At 41.8% G+C, this 16,637-nt stretch overlaps 2 protein-coding genes across 3 annotated transcripts in view; one reads left to right on the top strand and one right to left on the bottom strand.

The window, feature by feature from the left end:
- The window catches only part of LOC145358795 (uncharacterized), a 39,726-nt gene extending 26,398 nt beyond the window's left edge, over positions 1-13,328 (top strand). For both annotated transcript variants that reach the window (XM_080213092.1, XM_080213091.1), the window contains exons 5-7: positions 2,622-2,765; positions 4,826-4,896; positions 9,357-13,328. In XM_080213092.1, the coding sequence (XP_080069218.1) occupies positions 2,622-2,765; positions 4,826-4,896; positions 9,357-10,055 (914 nt within the window). In that variant the 3' untranslated portion in view covers positions 10,056-13,328. The remainder of the gene's footprint in view (positions 1-2,621; positions 2,766-4,825; positions 4,897-9,356) is intronic.
- A 1,936-nt stretch (positions 13,329-15,264) lies between these two features.
- amh (anti-Mullerian hormone) overlaps positions 15,265-16,637 on the bottom strand; it is a 32,728-nt gene continuing 31,355 nt past the window's right edge. Inside the window, exon 5 of the mRNA XM_080212701.1 lies at positions 15,265-16,222. Within this exon, the coding sequence (XP_080068827.1) occupies positions 15,265-16,222 (958 nt within the window). The remainder of the gene's footprint in view (positions 16,223-16,637) is intronic.

Genomic DNA, 16,637 nt, shown 5'->3' with positions numbered 1-16,637 from the left:
AACTGAGTTTACCGGCAGTTTACCTGCTGACGTCTTCAATTTTGTAAATATGTATTCTTTGCAACTCTGGAATTCCTGATACCATAATCATCATAGAATCCCTACTGTGCGAAAAAAAGACCATTCGGCCCATCAATTCTGCACTGACTTTCCAACAGACTCTTCAGCCAGACCCCCATTCCCATAAAGATGTGCAGATGGTGTGACTGGTTAATAACACCTGTATCCGATGCGTTATCTAATCCTAATCAATAGTTGTGAGTGGACATAAATAACTCCTGTACACATTTACAACACTGATTGATATATGTTAATTGCTTGTAATCGAATCTGGAATGTCTTCAGGTGATGAGTATATTTCAGAAACATAAACTCTTTAATGCAGTACTTGAGACAGAATTTTCAAACAGTCAGATGGAAATTATTTCTTTGTCACATTCTGTTAATATCCTAATTGTGAGATCTTCAGTATGAAAGCCCTAATGATGTGTAGCAGGGTGATAATTGAACAGCTGCACTGACAGTGGTTTGTGCTTGGAAAACAAATCTAAAGTAACAAAGTCTACAGCATGCATTCTAAAATCATAACATAACTGAGAATGTTCAGGCCAGTGATCTCATTTCACAGTCCAGCTGACAGCAGCTAACGGCAATGACTTCCTGTTGAATCCTTTGATATCATTTGAGCTTCTCACGGTAGTTAGCACTGCTGCCTCACAGCGCCAGGGACCCGGGTTCAATTCCAGCCTCGGAGTGTGTGGAGTTTGCATGTTCTCTCCATGTCTGTGCGGGTTTCCTCTGGGTGCTCCGGTTTCCTCCCACACACTAAGTTGTGCAGGTTAGGTTATTGGCCATGCTCAATTGCCCTTTAGAGTCAGGGAGAGTAGCAGGGTAAATACGTAGGGTTACAGGGTTAGGGCCTGGGAGGAATTGTTGTTGGTACAGGCTCGATGGGCTGAATGGCCTCTTTCTGCACTATAGGGATTCTATGATTCTCAATTGGACTCATTCTTGGAATCACTACTTGAGCAGATCCCAAACTGACCCTACACTATTCTCCCCTGACTCTGGCTACAATAGGGGTACCATTCGCATACACACGGGGCAAGGTAGGTATAGGAAAATGCTTTGTTAAAATGGCGACGCAGACTCATTGGGCCGAAGGGCCTGTTTCCCATGCCGGGTTGTTCTTTGTTTGTTCTTTGTTCAGAAGCAAAAAAACTGGACTTAAGGGCACAGCTGAGCACTGTTCCCCTGACAATGCCAGCCCTATAGTGCATGTTAGCCGGAAGTGCCTTTGCAGTAGATGTCCCATTCTGCCTGGTTATTGATGGGTAGTTGCATGTATTGGCAGAGTACTGGCACGTTAATGCAGTCTTGGTTCAGTACAGGAATATAACATACCTGGCTGCATCATCTCCCCCTCTCCTTCCACCAAAAAATGTCAAAAAAACTGACACATTGCAACAGGAGAGAAGCAGGAAAAAAAGCAAGTTCGAAAAGCTATAAAATGCTACTACAAACCTTACTGTAGGACACCTTACAAAGAACAAAGAAAATTACAGCACAGGAACAGGCCCTTCGGCCCTCCAAGCCTGCACCAACCATACTGCTGGACTGAACTAAAACCCCCTACCATTTAGAGGACCATATCCCTCTATTCCCATCCTATTCATGTATTTGTCAAGATGTCTCTTAAAAGTCACCATCATTTCTCCCACCTCCCCCAGCAGCGAGTTCCAACCACCCACCATTGTCTGTGTAAAAAACTTGCCTCATACATCTCCTTTAAACCTTGCCCCTTGCACCTTAAACCTTATGTCCCCCTAGTAATTGACTCTTCCACCCTGGTAAAACATTTCTGACTATTCATTCTGTCCATGCCCCTCATAACCTTGTAGACTTCTATCAGAAAATTATCATTCAATCCACTTCCATTTAGAAACACCCATCTTATCTGCACAGGCGGACTCTGGAGTGCTGCACCAATGTAGACATTGGGAGGTTTTATCCATATCTCAATGTGCAGAATAAAATACATTATGCGTGGAATTTTACAATCTATGTACAATATGCACAATAAGTAATCATAGAATCACAGAACCCTACAGTGCAGAAAGAGGCCCTTCAGCCCATTGAGTCTGCACCGAACACAATCCCACCCAGGCCCTACCCCCATATCATATTATACCCATTAATCCCTCTAACCTACGCATCCCTAGACACAAAGGGGCAATTTCTTAGCATGGCCAATCAACCTAACCCGCACATCTTTGGACAACCACTTCGGAGAACCACTTCTTCATCAGGTGAATGCCACTCACCTGATGGAGGAGGGGCGCCCCAAAAGTTCGTGCTGCCAAATAAACCTGTTGGACTTTAGCTTGGTGTTGTGAGACTACTTACTGTACCCACCCCAGTCCAACGCCAGTAACTCCACATCATATGTACAGTGTGGAGTACAATGCGTTGGGAGCAAATTTCTTGTTTTTGTTGTCAATCCTAAGGAATAATTTCTCTTTCTACCCCTATTAAGTTCGTGCAAGAAAGCAACAAGAAAGCTGCGGTGACCAAAATTAGTTGGGGGGGCGGAAAAGAAAATAAATGTTTCTGTCTTTCAGTGAAGTCGCAAAAGGTGACTGTTGAAAAGATACAAGCAAAGCAGATTGATGAAGAGGACCCTTGGTCACAAATCACCTTAAATCGGTGCATCATTGTAGCTGCAGCGATCGTCGTGTTCAGTATGGGAGTTCAGCTGATTGTGGGTAAGCACTATCTCTGGGTGATCATTCTTGAATATTGATGTCTCTGTGTAGATGTAACGATTCAGTCTCTTCCCACTACCACAGGGTTACACTATCATAGATAGCGCGGCAGGAGAGAGATACCTCAAGTTGATGTTGTATATATGCAAGGAATGGGCATTAACTGAGACTTCACTTGTGTCCCTATAATTTGTACTGTGTGTAACTCTGCAGCACAAGAGCATTGAGCTTCCATGCAATGACAAGCCACGGTTGTTGGTTCAAATCCTACCAGGGTCTAAGTTTAGATGCAATTAGAGGCAAATCAGTAATGGCTGTCCCTCAGTTTGCTTAATTGGTTCACCATTTTACTCACTATAATATAAATTTGAACTGCGTTGTTGGGTTAGGAGGTGCATGTAAATAAATACATATGAAAGTGCGTAAAGGTTTTTTTATATGATTCATAAGTAGGCTTACATTTACACTGCAGTGAAGTTACTGTAAAAATCCCTTAGTTGCCACTCTCCGAAGCCTGTTCAGGTATACTGAGGGAGAATTTAGCACGGCCAATACACCTAAACAGCATATCTTTTGAAGGAAACCAGAGCACCCAGAGGAAACCCATGCAAACTCCACACAGACAATAACCCAAGCCGGGAATCGAACCTGGATCCCTGGTGCTGTGAGGCAGCATTGCTAACCACTGTGCTACCGTGTCACCCCTGGAAGGTTGACTCTAGTTCTCTCCTTCACCACTTGGTTTTCTGGGTTGCTATTCTGAAAAGATCTAATCAAATGGGCTGGAAAACCATGGGGTGAATTTTACCATCCCACCTGTCACAGGAATTGGAGTGGGTGAGACCATCAAAAGATCCATTGATCTTGGGCATGATTTTTCGCTTTCGGGACAAGCGAGGCCAGGAAATCTCACCCCAAACCTTTACCAAAGTTATAAGGGACTGAAAAAGAGATACGTTGGTCCATCCAGACAGTTCCACACTATTGCGAGACCTAATGTACCGCAATGAATACACTCACACCACCCCATCCGGAACCATTATGATCTCTTGGGATGAAGGTTGCCAACTCAGGGCGATGCTCTCTGGGAAGTTTCTTTTCTCTCTGAACATGATAAGGTCAACAGTTGACCTTTGACCTGTCTTTTCCGAGCTGGCATGCGCACAAGAAAGCCATTATTTTAGCATGAGACACTGAGTCAATTCTCTCGGTAGAAAGGTTTCTAAGTTTGGCTTTTAGGCCATTTTAATCGATGCCATTTTCCTAGCCCAGCAACAAAGCTTACCTCAGCCTCCCCGGGCTCCCCTTTCAGCCAGGGGTCCAGGGACCTGCTCCAATTTTTTAGGCTGGACTGTAGTATGAATGTTCCAAGAAGGCAGGAGGAAGTTGAAAGATAAGACAGCTGCCCCTAATCATTTTACCTTCTGGGTGGCCTTCATTCTGACTTCCCTCTCTCAGTCTTGACTCGAGGCTCACTCACCAGTGAGTGACCATCTGTGTGTGTTGTACGGGCACCGGTCATGGCTTAAACATTGTCTGTCATCATGCTCTGCCTACGTTGAAGTGCTGCCTGCAGATTATTCATCACTTTTCAGTTAAATGATCTCTGCTTTTTATTCATGGAATTCTATCATTCTAAAATCTTCCCGACAGCTTTTAAAGTTGCCATTGGAGGGTGAATCCAATAGTTACCCAGCCATTCCAGGAGGATTAGCATCTCTGTGTGGGAGATGCAAAAATCCAGAAGGAAATCTTGGAAATTCCTTTCCAGCCCATTTAACAGTAGTCTAGGAGATCACTCTGGTCCAGATTTTACTGGTTTGTAAAGCAGTGATGTCTATGTGAACCAATATCAGGTCCAGCACTTTGCCTGAAAGAATTCAACCTCAGCAGTGATATAACATCACCATGAAAATAGGTGTGAAAAAATATTTTTTAACGAGAAAATAATGGCTGAAATGGAGGAGATGACTCTCCTGTGAATTGGACAGTAACACAGACCTCAATATAAGGTACAGGTTGCTTCTGGCCTGGTTGTCTCACAGAGCTTATTTTAATAGGTGTCTTTGAAGTCGATGATGTATTGATGTACTCTGACAGTGGTCTTCTTGATGACGAAGATTTGAAATTGGTAAGCAGGCTCCTTTGAAATGTTACTGTATACCTTTTAAAAATAACCTTGAAAGATTCTATAGCATTCTACATTTTTCTTAAGAAGGCAGAAGCTCATGTCTTAATTGTTTTGAGCTCATTAACAGATATACCACCCAGACAATCCAATATTTTTCACTTATTGAGATGTGACCTTATAGAGGTTTATAAAATCACGAGGGGCATAGATAAGTTGAATAGCCAAGGTGTTTTCCCCAGGGTAGAAGAGTCCAAAACTAGAGGGCATAAGGTGAGACGGGAAAGATTTAGAAGGAACCTGAGGGATAACGTTTTCACACAGAGGATGGTGCGTATATGGAATGAGTGGACAGAGAAGGTGGGTACAATTACATTTAAAAGACGTTGGGGCAGGTACATGGATGGGAAAGGTTTAAAGGGATATGGGCCAAACTCAGGCAAAAGGTACTAGCTCAGTTTAGGAAACCTGGTTAGGATGGACAAGTTGGGCTGAAGGGCCTGGTTCTATATAGTTGATTATATTTTTAAATGGAAAATTGACTCTAAGACTCTTTTTATGTGACATTGATTATAGCTTCACTGTTAACTTCTTCTTAAGTAGGCTTACATTAACTCATGCAAGCTCCACACAGGGTGACCCAAGCCAGGGATTGAACTCAGGACCCTGATACTGTGAGGCAGCAATATTAGCCACTGTGCCACCTTTCATTTTAGATGTAAAATTGCTGCCATCAATACTGCCACCCTATTTACATGTGATTAAAAGATTATTGATAACCTTTAGAGTATTGATCCATTCTGGAGTTAATATCTGTTCATGAAACCAGAAAATGTAATCATCAACTCTTTTACGAACTGAAGATATATTGATCCATACTTGGATTTTCTGAATTTATTGACAAGTTCCACAATTTTGGTGAAATTGACTTTATTGCTACCAATGACTTCTTGCAATGGGATCTGAGTGAAGATGTTAGTTCATTTCTTAATAACTTGAACTGGGGGCAGAAAGGGAAGCCTGTACTAGATTACGCAAAGAAGTTGGCAAAGGTATGAAATTAGGATAAATAAAGAACAAGAGCCCAATAAGAAAGAGTAGACATTCAGCAAAGGGGAAAGCACAAACACACACCAGCTAGTAAGGATAAAGATTGAGATTATTAAACAAAAATTAAGGATAATGTGTGAGCAAAGCCAGATAGCAAAATATTGAACAAGATTGGGATTGATAGAGGACCAAATTTATAGTTGTCCCAAGAGCACTTAGTAAGACTAGAAATTGAAGGAAATGATGACCAAAGTTGTGTAGATTGGGTGGATTGACCACGACCAAAGCATAGGATTAACAGGGATAGGACAGAGGAATGGGCCTGGGTAGAGTGCTCTTTTGGAGGGTCGATGCAGACTCGATGGACCGAATGGCCTTCTTCTGCACGATAGGGATCCTCTGGAGACTGATAGGTAAAAAAAATTGAACAGATAAAGGAGTAAGTCTGGAAGGAACAAAAATGGGCCAATTTAGAGCCCAGTTGTCCAACAGGAACAATTCAGGCGAGGAGTAGAGGTGGGCTTTAAGAAGCTGTTATGTATATTTTTAGTTTAATTTTAGTTTATTTATTAGCATCACAAGTAGGCTCACATTAACACTGCAGTGAAGTTACTGTGAAAATCCCCTAGTCGCCACACTCGGTGTTTTTTTTAAGAGTACACTGAAGGAGAATCCAGCATGGTCAATGCATCTAACCAACATGTCCTTTGGACTCTATGTCAGAGCCATGCTACCTGATGAAAAGACAGGAGCCCAGTGCAAAAATCCTCTGGTCTTAACTCAGTCCCCAGTGGTCTTCTCAGTGGTCACCCTATAAGGTTTGTGTGCCTCACTGTGGTCCTGTGCTGCTATTTGGGTCAGTTCTAGCAACAGAACAGATGGAAGGTTTTGTTATCCAATCATCATTTACAGAATGAGCCGCTTTTCAAAGTATTAATGCATCATCACACCTTCCAATGCATCTGGCTTTGAAGTAGGATCCTGTACATGTTGACACACTCAATGTGTACATTCAGGAGTGGAAACCCCCCCTCTCCACTGTAGAAGCTGATAGGGCCAAGGTGGGGGAGGGGGGTAATTGGAAAATGACACACAAACAGGATTCAATCTCCATTTCAAAGTCATCAGGAGAGATTCTTTGGCTTCCCAACCACATGTTTCCCACCAGGAAGGTGGGAAGCGGGAGGTGACACATTGTTTGCTATTGACGTCACCCCATGCCAGCGGGAAACTCACGGGTGAAGGTGCACTGCCGGTGGGACCAGAGAATCCTGCCAGTGTGAATAGCTGGAGAATTTCGGCCATATTTTCTGTCAGAAAATGCTGGAATTAGTCAAGAGGTCATGTCAACCTCTTGAGAGAAACTTGTCACGTCAAACCTTCGAAGTACTTTCCAGTATTTTCTGTTTATGTTTTAGATTGCCAGCATCTATGGTGTACTCTGTCCTTATTTTTATACAAAAATGTTATTGAATAGTTTTATTCAGTTCAGTAGTTTACCGCAATTTGAGAAGTAGAATTTAAAGCAGTTTCTACAATGCAAGTTGGGAAACACAAAACAGAAGCGCAACAGTGACACCAGTGGCAGAGGGTGCAATTACAATCCAACAGGCTGACATTGAGAGCTACCTATAAAAGGGCAAGAGAAAGGTGAGAAATAACTTTTTCAAGAAGTGAGTGGTTCAGGTTTGGAATACACTGCCTGGAGGTTTGGTGGAGGCAGGGTCAACCAAGACATTGAAGAGGACATTAGGTGATTACTTGAATAGAAGCAATATGCACAGAGTATGGGAAAAAGTGGGGGAATGGTTACTAAGTAATAATGCTATTTCGGAGAGTTGGTGCAGACTCAATGGGCTGAATGGCCTTCTTCTGAGCCGTAACAATTCCGTGATTCTGTGAACATCTGGCAAAATTCGTCAGCAGAAAGTGACAAACGTGATTGCAGGAAGTGACATTTTGTAGACAGAAAGTACACTTACGGTAACAGATTTTTTTGACTCATTACTCAACTTTTGAAATGTTGATTCTTAGCAGATGAGTTATCCATGAGTTATAATAAAATGATAATTGCCATTGAAGCTTTACTCCAAGCAACTATTTTGATTCTTTTAAATTAAAATGTAGTAATACGGAAAAATGGAAGGAAGATGTGACAGGTAGCACAGTGGTCAGCACTGCTGCCTCACAGCACCAGGGACCTGGGTTCAATTCCAGCCTTGGGTGACTGTGTGCAGTTTGTATGTCCTCCCCATGTCTACATGGATTTCCTCCAGGTGCTCCGATTTCCACCCACAGTCCAAAGACACACTAGTCAGGTGCATTGGCCATGCTAAATTGGCCCTTACTTTAAAGTTTAATTATTAGTGTCACAAGTAGGCTTACATTAACATTTCAATAAAGTTACTGTGAAAATCCCTAGTCACCACACTCCAGCGCCTGTTCAGGTACACTGAGGGAGAATTCTTTTTCGGACTGTGGGTAGAAACCAGAGGACCTGGGGAGAATGTGCAAACTCCACACAGACAGTGGCCCGAGTCCAGAGTTGAATCTGGATCCCTGGCATTGTGAGGCAGCAGTGCTAACCACTGTGAAACCGTGCCATCCCAAAGGACTTCCAAAGTTCAGCCAATTAAATATAATCACTATTGTAATGTAGGAAACACGGAAGTCAATTTTTGCAGGAAGTCAATTTTTGCACCATAAGCTGCCACAAATAACAATATGTAATGACTCAATGAAGTGTTTTAGTGTGATTGTTTAATGGATAAGTAATAATAATAGTAATAGATCTGATAAGACCATAAGACCCATAAGAAACGAGATGTGAAGGAACTTCTTCATCCAAAGGGTGGTGAGTCTATGGTATTCATTGCCACAGAAGGCTGTGAGGCCAGGTCATTGAATGTATTTAAGACAGAGAGATATAAATTCTTGATTGGTAAGGGGACCTAAGGTTATGGGGAAAAGACGGGGGAATAGAGTTGAGAAACTTGTCAACCATGATTAAATGGCGGATCAGATGAGCGAAATGGCCTAATTCCGCTCCTATATGTTATGGTCTTATAAACATTGGCCAGACCACTGGATAAGAACATAAGAACTAGGAGCAGGAGTAGGCCATCTGGCGACTCGAGCCTGCTCCGCCATTCAATAAGATCATGGCTGATCTTTTCGTACACTCAACTCCACGTACCCGCCCGCTTATCCTTAATTCCTTTACAGTTCAAAAATTTATCTGTCCTTGCCTTAAAAACATTGAATGAGGTAGCCTCAATGGCTTCACTGGGCAGGAACTAACACAGATTCACAACCCTTTGGGTGAAGAAGTTACTCCTCATCTCAGTCCTAATAAGGTGGCAAGCACAATTTCTTTCAGAGCCTATAGGATATGGTTTTTGTTTTCTCACCAGGCAGAAAGGACTATCCTCGAGGATCAGGTACTGATTACACAAACTGAGAAAGCCATCAGTGAACATGAGAAAAAGCTTCCCCCTCAAACTCCTGTCAAAACAGATTTGAAAAAGGCGCGTACCACACTGAAGGGCAAGGCAGGAGGCGGCAAGGTTGAGGCAGCTGATAAAAAGCAGATCTCTGCCTACATCAAGGAGATCAAAAGCATGAAAAGTGGCTACAAGCCAAGAGATAAAGACTCAGAAACCAGGTCCAGTAAGGACAGGAAAGATCACAGGCCCGAATTTGAAAAGAAAGAAGATAAGCTCTTCAAAACGGAGGAAAAACATAGGGGCCACCAGGGCTACCAAGTGCAACACATCAAAGATGGAGACGACAAGATTTCCAAGGGCAAAGAAGAGGGATGCGATAAGGGGAGTAAATTTAATCAGCTCAGTTTTCTAAGAAGACAGGAGAAAAATGCTAAACAAGGAACGTACAACAAACACCAAGGCCATTATAAAGACTTTGAGAAGCACAAGTATTTCATTAAGCAGGATGACAACAAAAACCATGGTTTTAAAGTGCAGAAAGAATATAGTAAGTACAGAGTGTTCAAACACAGTAAACATTATGGAGGCGAAAAAGTTTTTAAGAAGGCTGGCATGGGAAAGCATTTTGGTAAAAATAAATTCAAGGAAAGTAGAAAACACAACTAGTTATGTCCCTGCTCCCATGTTACACGCATTCATGACTAGCTGCATGGACTAGAAAATATTTGCACCTTCCATGGCAAGTCTAAACAGAAACGCTAGTTTATCTCAGTAAAGTGCAATGTTTCCAAATAAAAGTACAGTTATTATTGCACCAAACAAAAATCTCCTTGTGGCAAATAAGGTTATTTACTTGTATGTGAAGTTAACTTTTTTTTAATAAAACTGCTGCCTTGGAGGCAATCTAATTATTTGAATTAAATACAATTGAACAATGCAGTAACAGTGTGTGACTCAGTAATCTCCACACTGGAGTGAGCAATCATGCAAATGGGATGATTAATTCAGTTTGAGATCCCAGTTTTTGAATCACAATATTATACGATACGTTTTGTGTTCTGACATTGCGACAGTGGATTAGACTACAGTTAAAAACTCTAATGCTGTTTGTATTCCTTTTCCTTATGAGCCGGTCTCTAGTAAAATATCCTCACAGGGTAACCTGGGAGCTCAATTAATATACCATCACACAGCCAACCGAAGCTTCAGAATTAGAATTCTAGACTTGACTTTCCCTTTCTAATCACGGTAGTAAATAATCATAGAATCCCTACAATGCAGAAGGAGGCCATTCGGCCCATCGAGTCTGCATTGACAACAATCCCACCCGGGCCCTATCCACATAATCCTACATATATATATACCCTGCTAATCCCCCCTGACACTAAGGAGAAATTTAGCATGGCCAAGCAGCCTATCCCGCACATTATTGGACAATGGGAGGAAACCGGAGCATCCGGAGGAAACCCACGCAGATACAGGGAGAATGTGCAGACTCCACATGGACAGTCATCTAAGCCGGGAATCGAACCCGGGTCCCGGGCGCTGTGAGGGAACAGTGCCAACCGCTGTGCCACCTTGCCACCCCAAAAATATATTGTATGTTTCTACATTATACATGTTTTATATCACAGGGATGAGGAGGGATAATAAATGTGAGGGTTTCTTTGTGGAATATTATTGTATTAGAATCTCTTAAGCTTTTCTGTTCTCTCTTTTGTGGATCATATGGTTTCATCTCTCTTTATTCTCTTTGGTGTATGCTCCTCTGCAAATGCATTGAGGCAGATAATTGTGTAATCAGACTGTTACCCGTAGGGAATATTAGTAACCTATCGCAACTGAATGTTGTAAAGCTTTCAAAGTAGATTAATGTATGTGAAAATGGTTTATTTATAAGCACCTCTTATAATTCTTATAAAAAATCTAGATATTAGCAATCTGAGACTTGTCTGGGAATGCTGCTGAATGTTGCCTGTCCTGTCTATCTCACCCTTCTGTCCATCTTACTGCCCTCATTCTGGCCTGTAACTTGTTATCTCCATGTTTCCCCCCATTTTCTCCTTAACTGTCACTGATTTCCTCTTTGTCTATTGTCCATGTGTTTTATTTCTTTGTAGAAATGCAAAATAATTGTTATGTTTGTAATCTGTAACATGCCTAGGTTCTTATTCTATATTGTATAATACTGTAAAGAATATTAATTACTGCCTGCACTAGTAACATATGATCACTTAAAAGTGCTGGTATTTATGTTAAAATAGAAGAATTGGGTAATAACATTTGCCTACAATGATTACGTTTAAGTTTATTTATTAATGTCATAAGTAGGCTTACATTAATATTGTAATGAGGTTACTGTGAAAATCCCCTAGTTCACACTCTGGCACTTGTTCAGGTGCACTGAGAGACAATTTAACATGGCTAATGCACTTAACCAGCACCTCTTTCAGACTGTGGGAGCACCCAGACGAACATGGGGAGAATGTGCAGACTCCGCACAGGCAGCGACCCAAGTCAGCAATCAAACCCAGGTCCCTGGCGCTATGAGGCAGCAGTGCTAACCACTGTGCCACCGTGCCAATTGCCATCTCCTTTATGGTCCCACATCCGTGTCACCTCACCATTGGCTGAATCGATTGGAACAATTCTAAAGTATCCAAATCTAAGGGAATGGGAATTAACTCCATTCAAATCAATTCCCAAATGGACCAACCATTGGAGCAGAACCTTAACAATCGACAGGGATGAATCAGTTCCTGAGGTGAATACAAACTGATGCTTTTGTCGTCATGTAAAATATCCCCCTTGCTGCAAATTACTATTAAAACTATCACGAGCGCATATCTTCACAGTGCAAAGCCAAAGACGCCAGGAGCATTACACCATGGCAACCTGAGTCATGACCTAGATTCCTATTATAAATTTCTATTATTACCTGACTTGAAGCCACTGTTCTGACTTATATTTAACTTGCTACATTTTATTGACAAGGTGCCAGATGGCTTTCAATGTGCTCAGCACCATGGACTGATTAAAGGCAAGGCAATGATTTTGACATATTAAAAGTGGCAGATGTTAAAGTAATAACACTGAGAGTTCACTGTGCAAATTCTTTGGTAATTTTAAGAGAAATGTTTGCTAATTAATTATTTATCACATTGGACAGAACTAAATATGTTCACCAGACTTCAAATGACTCCAAGGACCATTGCTACACATATGCATATATGAATATATACATATATATACATATGTAAGTAGAGTTTTATTGTTAAGCATTGCATAATAATGTAAAATACAAAACAAGGATATAATAATAGAGAACTTGGTGACTCTCCAGATTAACTGGAAAAGTAGCAGTCATTACATTACTTTTTCAGTGAAATCTTTGAAAACAAACTTGTCCTCATTTTAAACTATTATTGCCTTGAGTGATAATTTGACCTGGTCCCATTACTGGAGAAAGGTGAGTTTACCCACTTTTCCCACTTGATGGAAAGCACCCCAGTCATCTTCCCTTAAATGCACTGACAAGATTAGGAAGTGGCTCTATAATTTTCTATTATAATTCAATCTTGTGCAAATCTCCTTCATGTTTAACAGCAAAGCATAGTGTCAGAAGCATATTCTTGCATGCGAGCTTACTAAAATAGAGTATGAGGTTAAATATTGGAAAATAAAGCCAATTGAAATGAATGCTTAATTTAAAGAAAATCCTTTAAGAACACACACAGAATGTATCCAATACATTTCGTAGATGTTACACAATTTACAGGTAAATAACATGTTAAGCTTTGTGTTCAGTTATAGTATAGCTAATTAGAGGCCAGTAGTTTCTATTGCTTCTTCATGGAGTGCACACAAGACCGTTCTAACTTCATAAACACTAAAGCGAACACATGAACTGTCGGTTTAAATGTATAGAAATTTTCATTTTTCAATTTGACTTATAATCCATCACAGGAATAAGAAAAGCTCTCCTTAAACTGTGGAGGGTTTCAAGCACAGTTGTTATCAAATAGGGTTAGGGTTGGGGTTGTGAGGCATTATTCACACAGATGGGACATTGTAATTCAGTCCTGTGTTTAAACAGATTCCATTTTTGCTGGTGCTGGAAGCTTAACCCTTAATGTGCAAATCATAAATTGATGGAGTAGATACAAACGCACTTGAAGGGTGGATATGGTATGTGTAACTGGCATGTTTTCTTTTTAAATGCTCTGCTCTTTAAACTTCTAAACAGGCAGCTGTTAGTGAAAAAAAAATCCGTCTGCTGGATTGCTTTGATTGACAAGCATAGGTTAGAAAAAGAAAGTTGCATCTAATCCTGTAATTTCATTAGAGCTCTCTATTGATATTTGTCCAAGGAGTATCATTATGAATGCTTGGCTGAGATTCAAAGCTATAATTACCTCAGTGGGGATGTTCTGAGTTCATAGTTTTATTGGCAACTTAAAACATCTCTTCAAGGTTAACTGTCTTTGATGTGGTTACTAAATAGAAATTTGTTGTTTACATAATGCAATGAGCTGCCAGAGAAAGCGGTTGAGACAGGTTCAATAGTAACATTTTTTTAAAAATTCGGATAAGTATATGGATGGGAAAGGATTAGAGGAATTTGGGTCAAATGCAGGTAATTGGAACTAGCTGGGACGGCACCATGGTCAGCATGGGTCAGTTGGGCGGAAGAGCCTGGTTCCGTGCTGTATTGCTCCCTGACTCTATGTAAGAGATGAGCCGCTCAAGAAGATTTTAAAGCTTTAAAAGGGTTTATGAATGGGAGTTTTTTCACTATAAAGTATATAGGAGTGAGAACTGTATTAGTTTTCTAGAAGTGTATTTTTTCTCATCTCCTCATAGCTCCTGAGGTCTGCCCAGAGTGGATGCTGGGTGAGCAGACTTGATATGAAAGATATGAGGGACAAAAGGGGGTGGCACGAGTTGGCATTGAGTTCTTGTGGCGGGGATGAGGATTCATGGAGGTGGTTGGGAGGGGGTGTTGAGGGTGAGGGCTAGGGGATCTAATTTCTAAAACAACTGAGACAAAGGGTGGAATTTTCCCGTCCCGTCCACCACGGGGATCATAGCTGGCGAGGGCCCAGGTAGGATTTTCCGGTCTTGGGATGAGTGCGGTCAGAAAATGCTGCCCAAAGTCCCAGAGAAGTGAGGTGGCTCTTCGAACAAGCCCATCCCACCACCGCCTTCATTCTTTATCCAAGATCAGCAGGCTCAACTCCATCTGCAACTATCCACTTTTGTGGTCAAAGTTTGGTCCATCATGTCAGAGGTGGGTATTCTCGTAAGAATATTGCATGCACTTTAGGCATATTTAAACTTGCGTTGGCATAAATCTCCATAAGCTTTCACAGAATTGGGAATTTCAAGCTGATAATTTACTTTTCCATCTTTCGGCAAACAGGAATGGAGAGATTGATCCCCAGCGGTTGAGAGGAATTGTTGCGAAATTCAATTTTGCATTCAGTTAACTTGCATGTGAATATCTGATTACATTTGTGCTGCTTTTTTGCATAAAGCAAGTTATGGTGGTCCATTGTCCAAGCAGAATATAGTCAAACAAGACACGGCTATTCTAATTTCGAAGCCAGTGTCAGTGACGTGAACCAACGGAGATGTGGGAAATGATTGGATTTTCCCATTTTGCGATCCATTTGCAAACCGATGGGCCAATTATGATCCAAACTGGAATTGGTATCTGTGTTCCAGAATTAATATGCCGTAAGAAAATATTCAACTTGGCTGAGGGAACGTGTAACCAAAGATGCTCCTTGGTCTTTTCTGACAAGGTTTTGATTGGGAAATGTGCCAAGATGCCAGGTGGGGTGGTGGTGGGGAAGGTGAGGGGGGGAGGGTGTCATCTACACTTACATTCTTCAGCCACCATGTTCTTGTACACGGTGATCATGCTGCTTTCATCATTGACAACAGCCAGGAGGAGTTCGGAATACTCCACCGGGACACAGCATGGCTCTCGCTTTGTGGGAAGTCCTTGCTCTTGCATTTTGATGAGTAAGACAACATGATTAGACACATTCCCCAGTAAGGGGATTCTGCAGGAGCCGACACAATTGTGTATATTGTACAATTTCGGAACCAAAATCCAGTCATAGGACAGACGGTCAAAGTCGATGCTGAGCTCCTCCAGTTTACAGATTGACCGGTTGGTCGCGCTCCTGTTTTGCCTGAAAAGCTTTTGCCTCTTGTCCCAAAATGTCTTCGCTGTCTGTAATGTCTTCAGTAGCAGAAACGAGTAATATGTCTTCTGCGTGTGGTTCCTTTTCTTCAGGCTGTCCAGTGGCGAGACACTGACCTGAGGGAAGTGAGGCAGGGGGAAGGGGTAATTGCACTCGTTCAGTAAGTGGGTGAGTTTTGTCAAAACCTTCTTGTTCTGAAAGATAGGGATCTCCAGTACTCTTCCGATTGTGCTCTGAAGCTTCGAGGTGAGAAGTTGCTGCATCTTTCTCTCGGTTTCGCCACCATTCTCGTTTTCTGTCATTTGCTTCAGAAAGTTCTCAGCGTTCTCCGACAGTAAAAATATCAACGGCTCATCAGACTGCACCAAGAGCTCCAAGACGTAGGCGTTGGAAATATTTAGTGACTGGTGGGGAAGGCTCTCGATAGTTTGTTTGTCGAGGTGGAGGACAGGCCTGGAATGCTGGTCGGCAGAATAATCTAACACCATATTTAAAAATCGACTGAGTTGGCGTAGGAACTCCCGAGGAGACTCATGTGTCGAGGATGGCATATTAAAGAACAAATCCGATGTTTCCAAATAGCCACTTTCCGTTTTTTGAACTGTCTTAGTGACTTCTCTGAAAGTAGAATTGAATGAATTAGGCTGTATTCAAAATCATACTTGTACATAAACCAGTAGCTCTTTGTCACATTGGCCCAGAAACGAAGGTTAGAAGAAGCATTGGTTTCAAAAACTGTTCCTGATTGTTTCCCATGCTAAAATTCATCGGCTGAGATTCTCCAGCCTCCCAGCCGCACGCTTCCTGTCTGCAGGAGGTGGCGCGTTGTTTGCTAGCAACGGGATTCTCTGCTCCTGCCGCTGTTAGTGGCAATTCCCATTGATGTCAACCCCATGCCAATGGGAACACGGGAGTGTGCTTTCAGCGGGACCAGAGAATCCCGCCAGTGTGAACGGCTGGAGAATTCCAGCCATCTTATTTCCCTTTAACTATCTCTTTCTTTCTCTCTCTATGTAGAATCAGAATCCCTACA

This window comes from Carcharhinus amblyrhynchos, chromosome 26 (assembly GCF_965287045.1).
Source record: "Carcharhinus amblyrhynchos chromosome 26, sCarAmb.v2.hapA, whole genome shotgun sequence".
Classification (NCBI taxonomy): Eukaryota; Metazoa; Chordata; class Chondrichthyes; order Carcharhiniformes; family Carcharhinidae; genus Carcharhinus; species Carcharhinus amblyrhynchos.
Note: the sequence above shows the minus strand (reverse complement) of the source record. Positions and strands in the feature narration are given on the sequence as shown.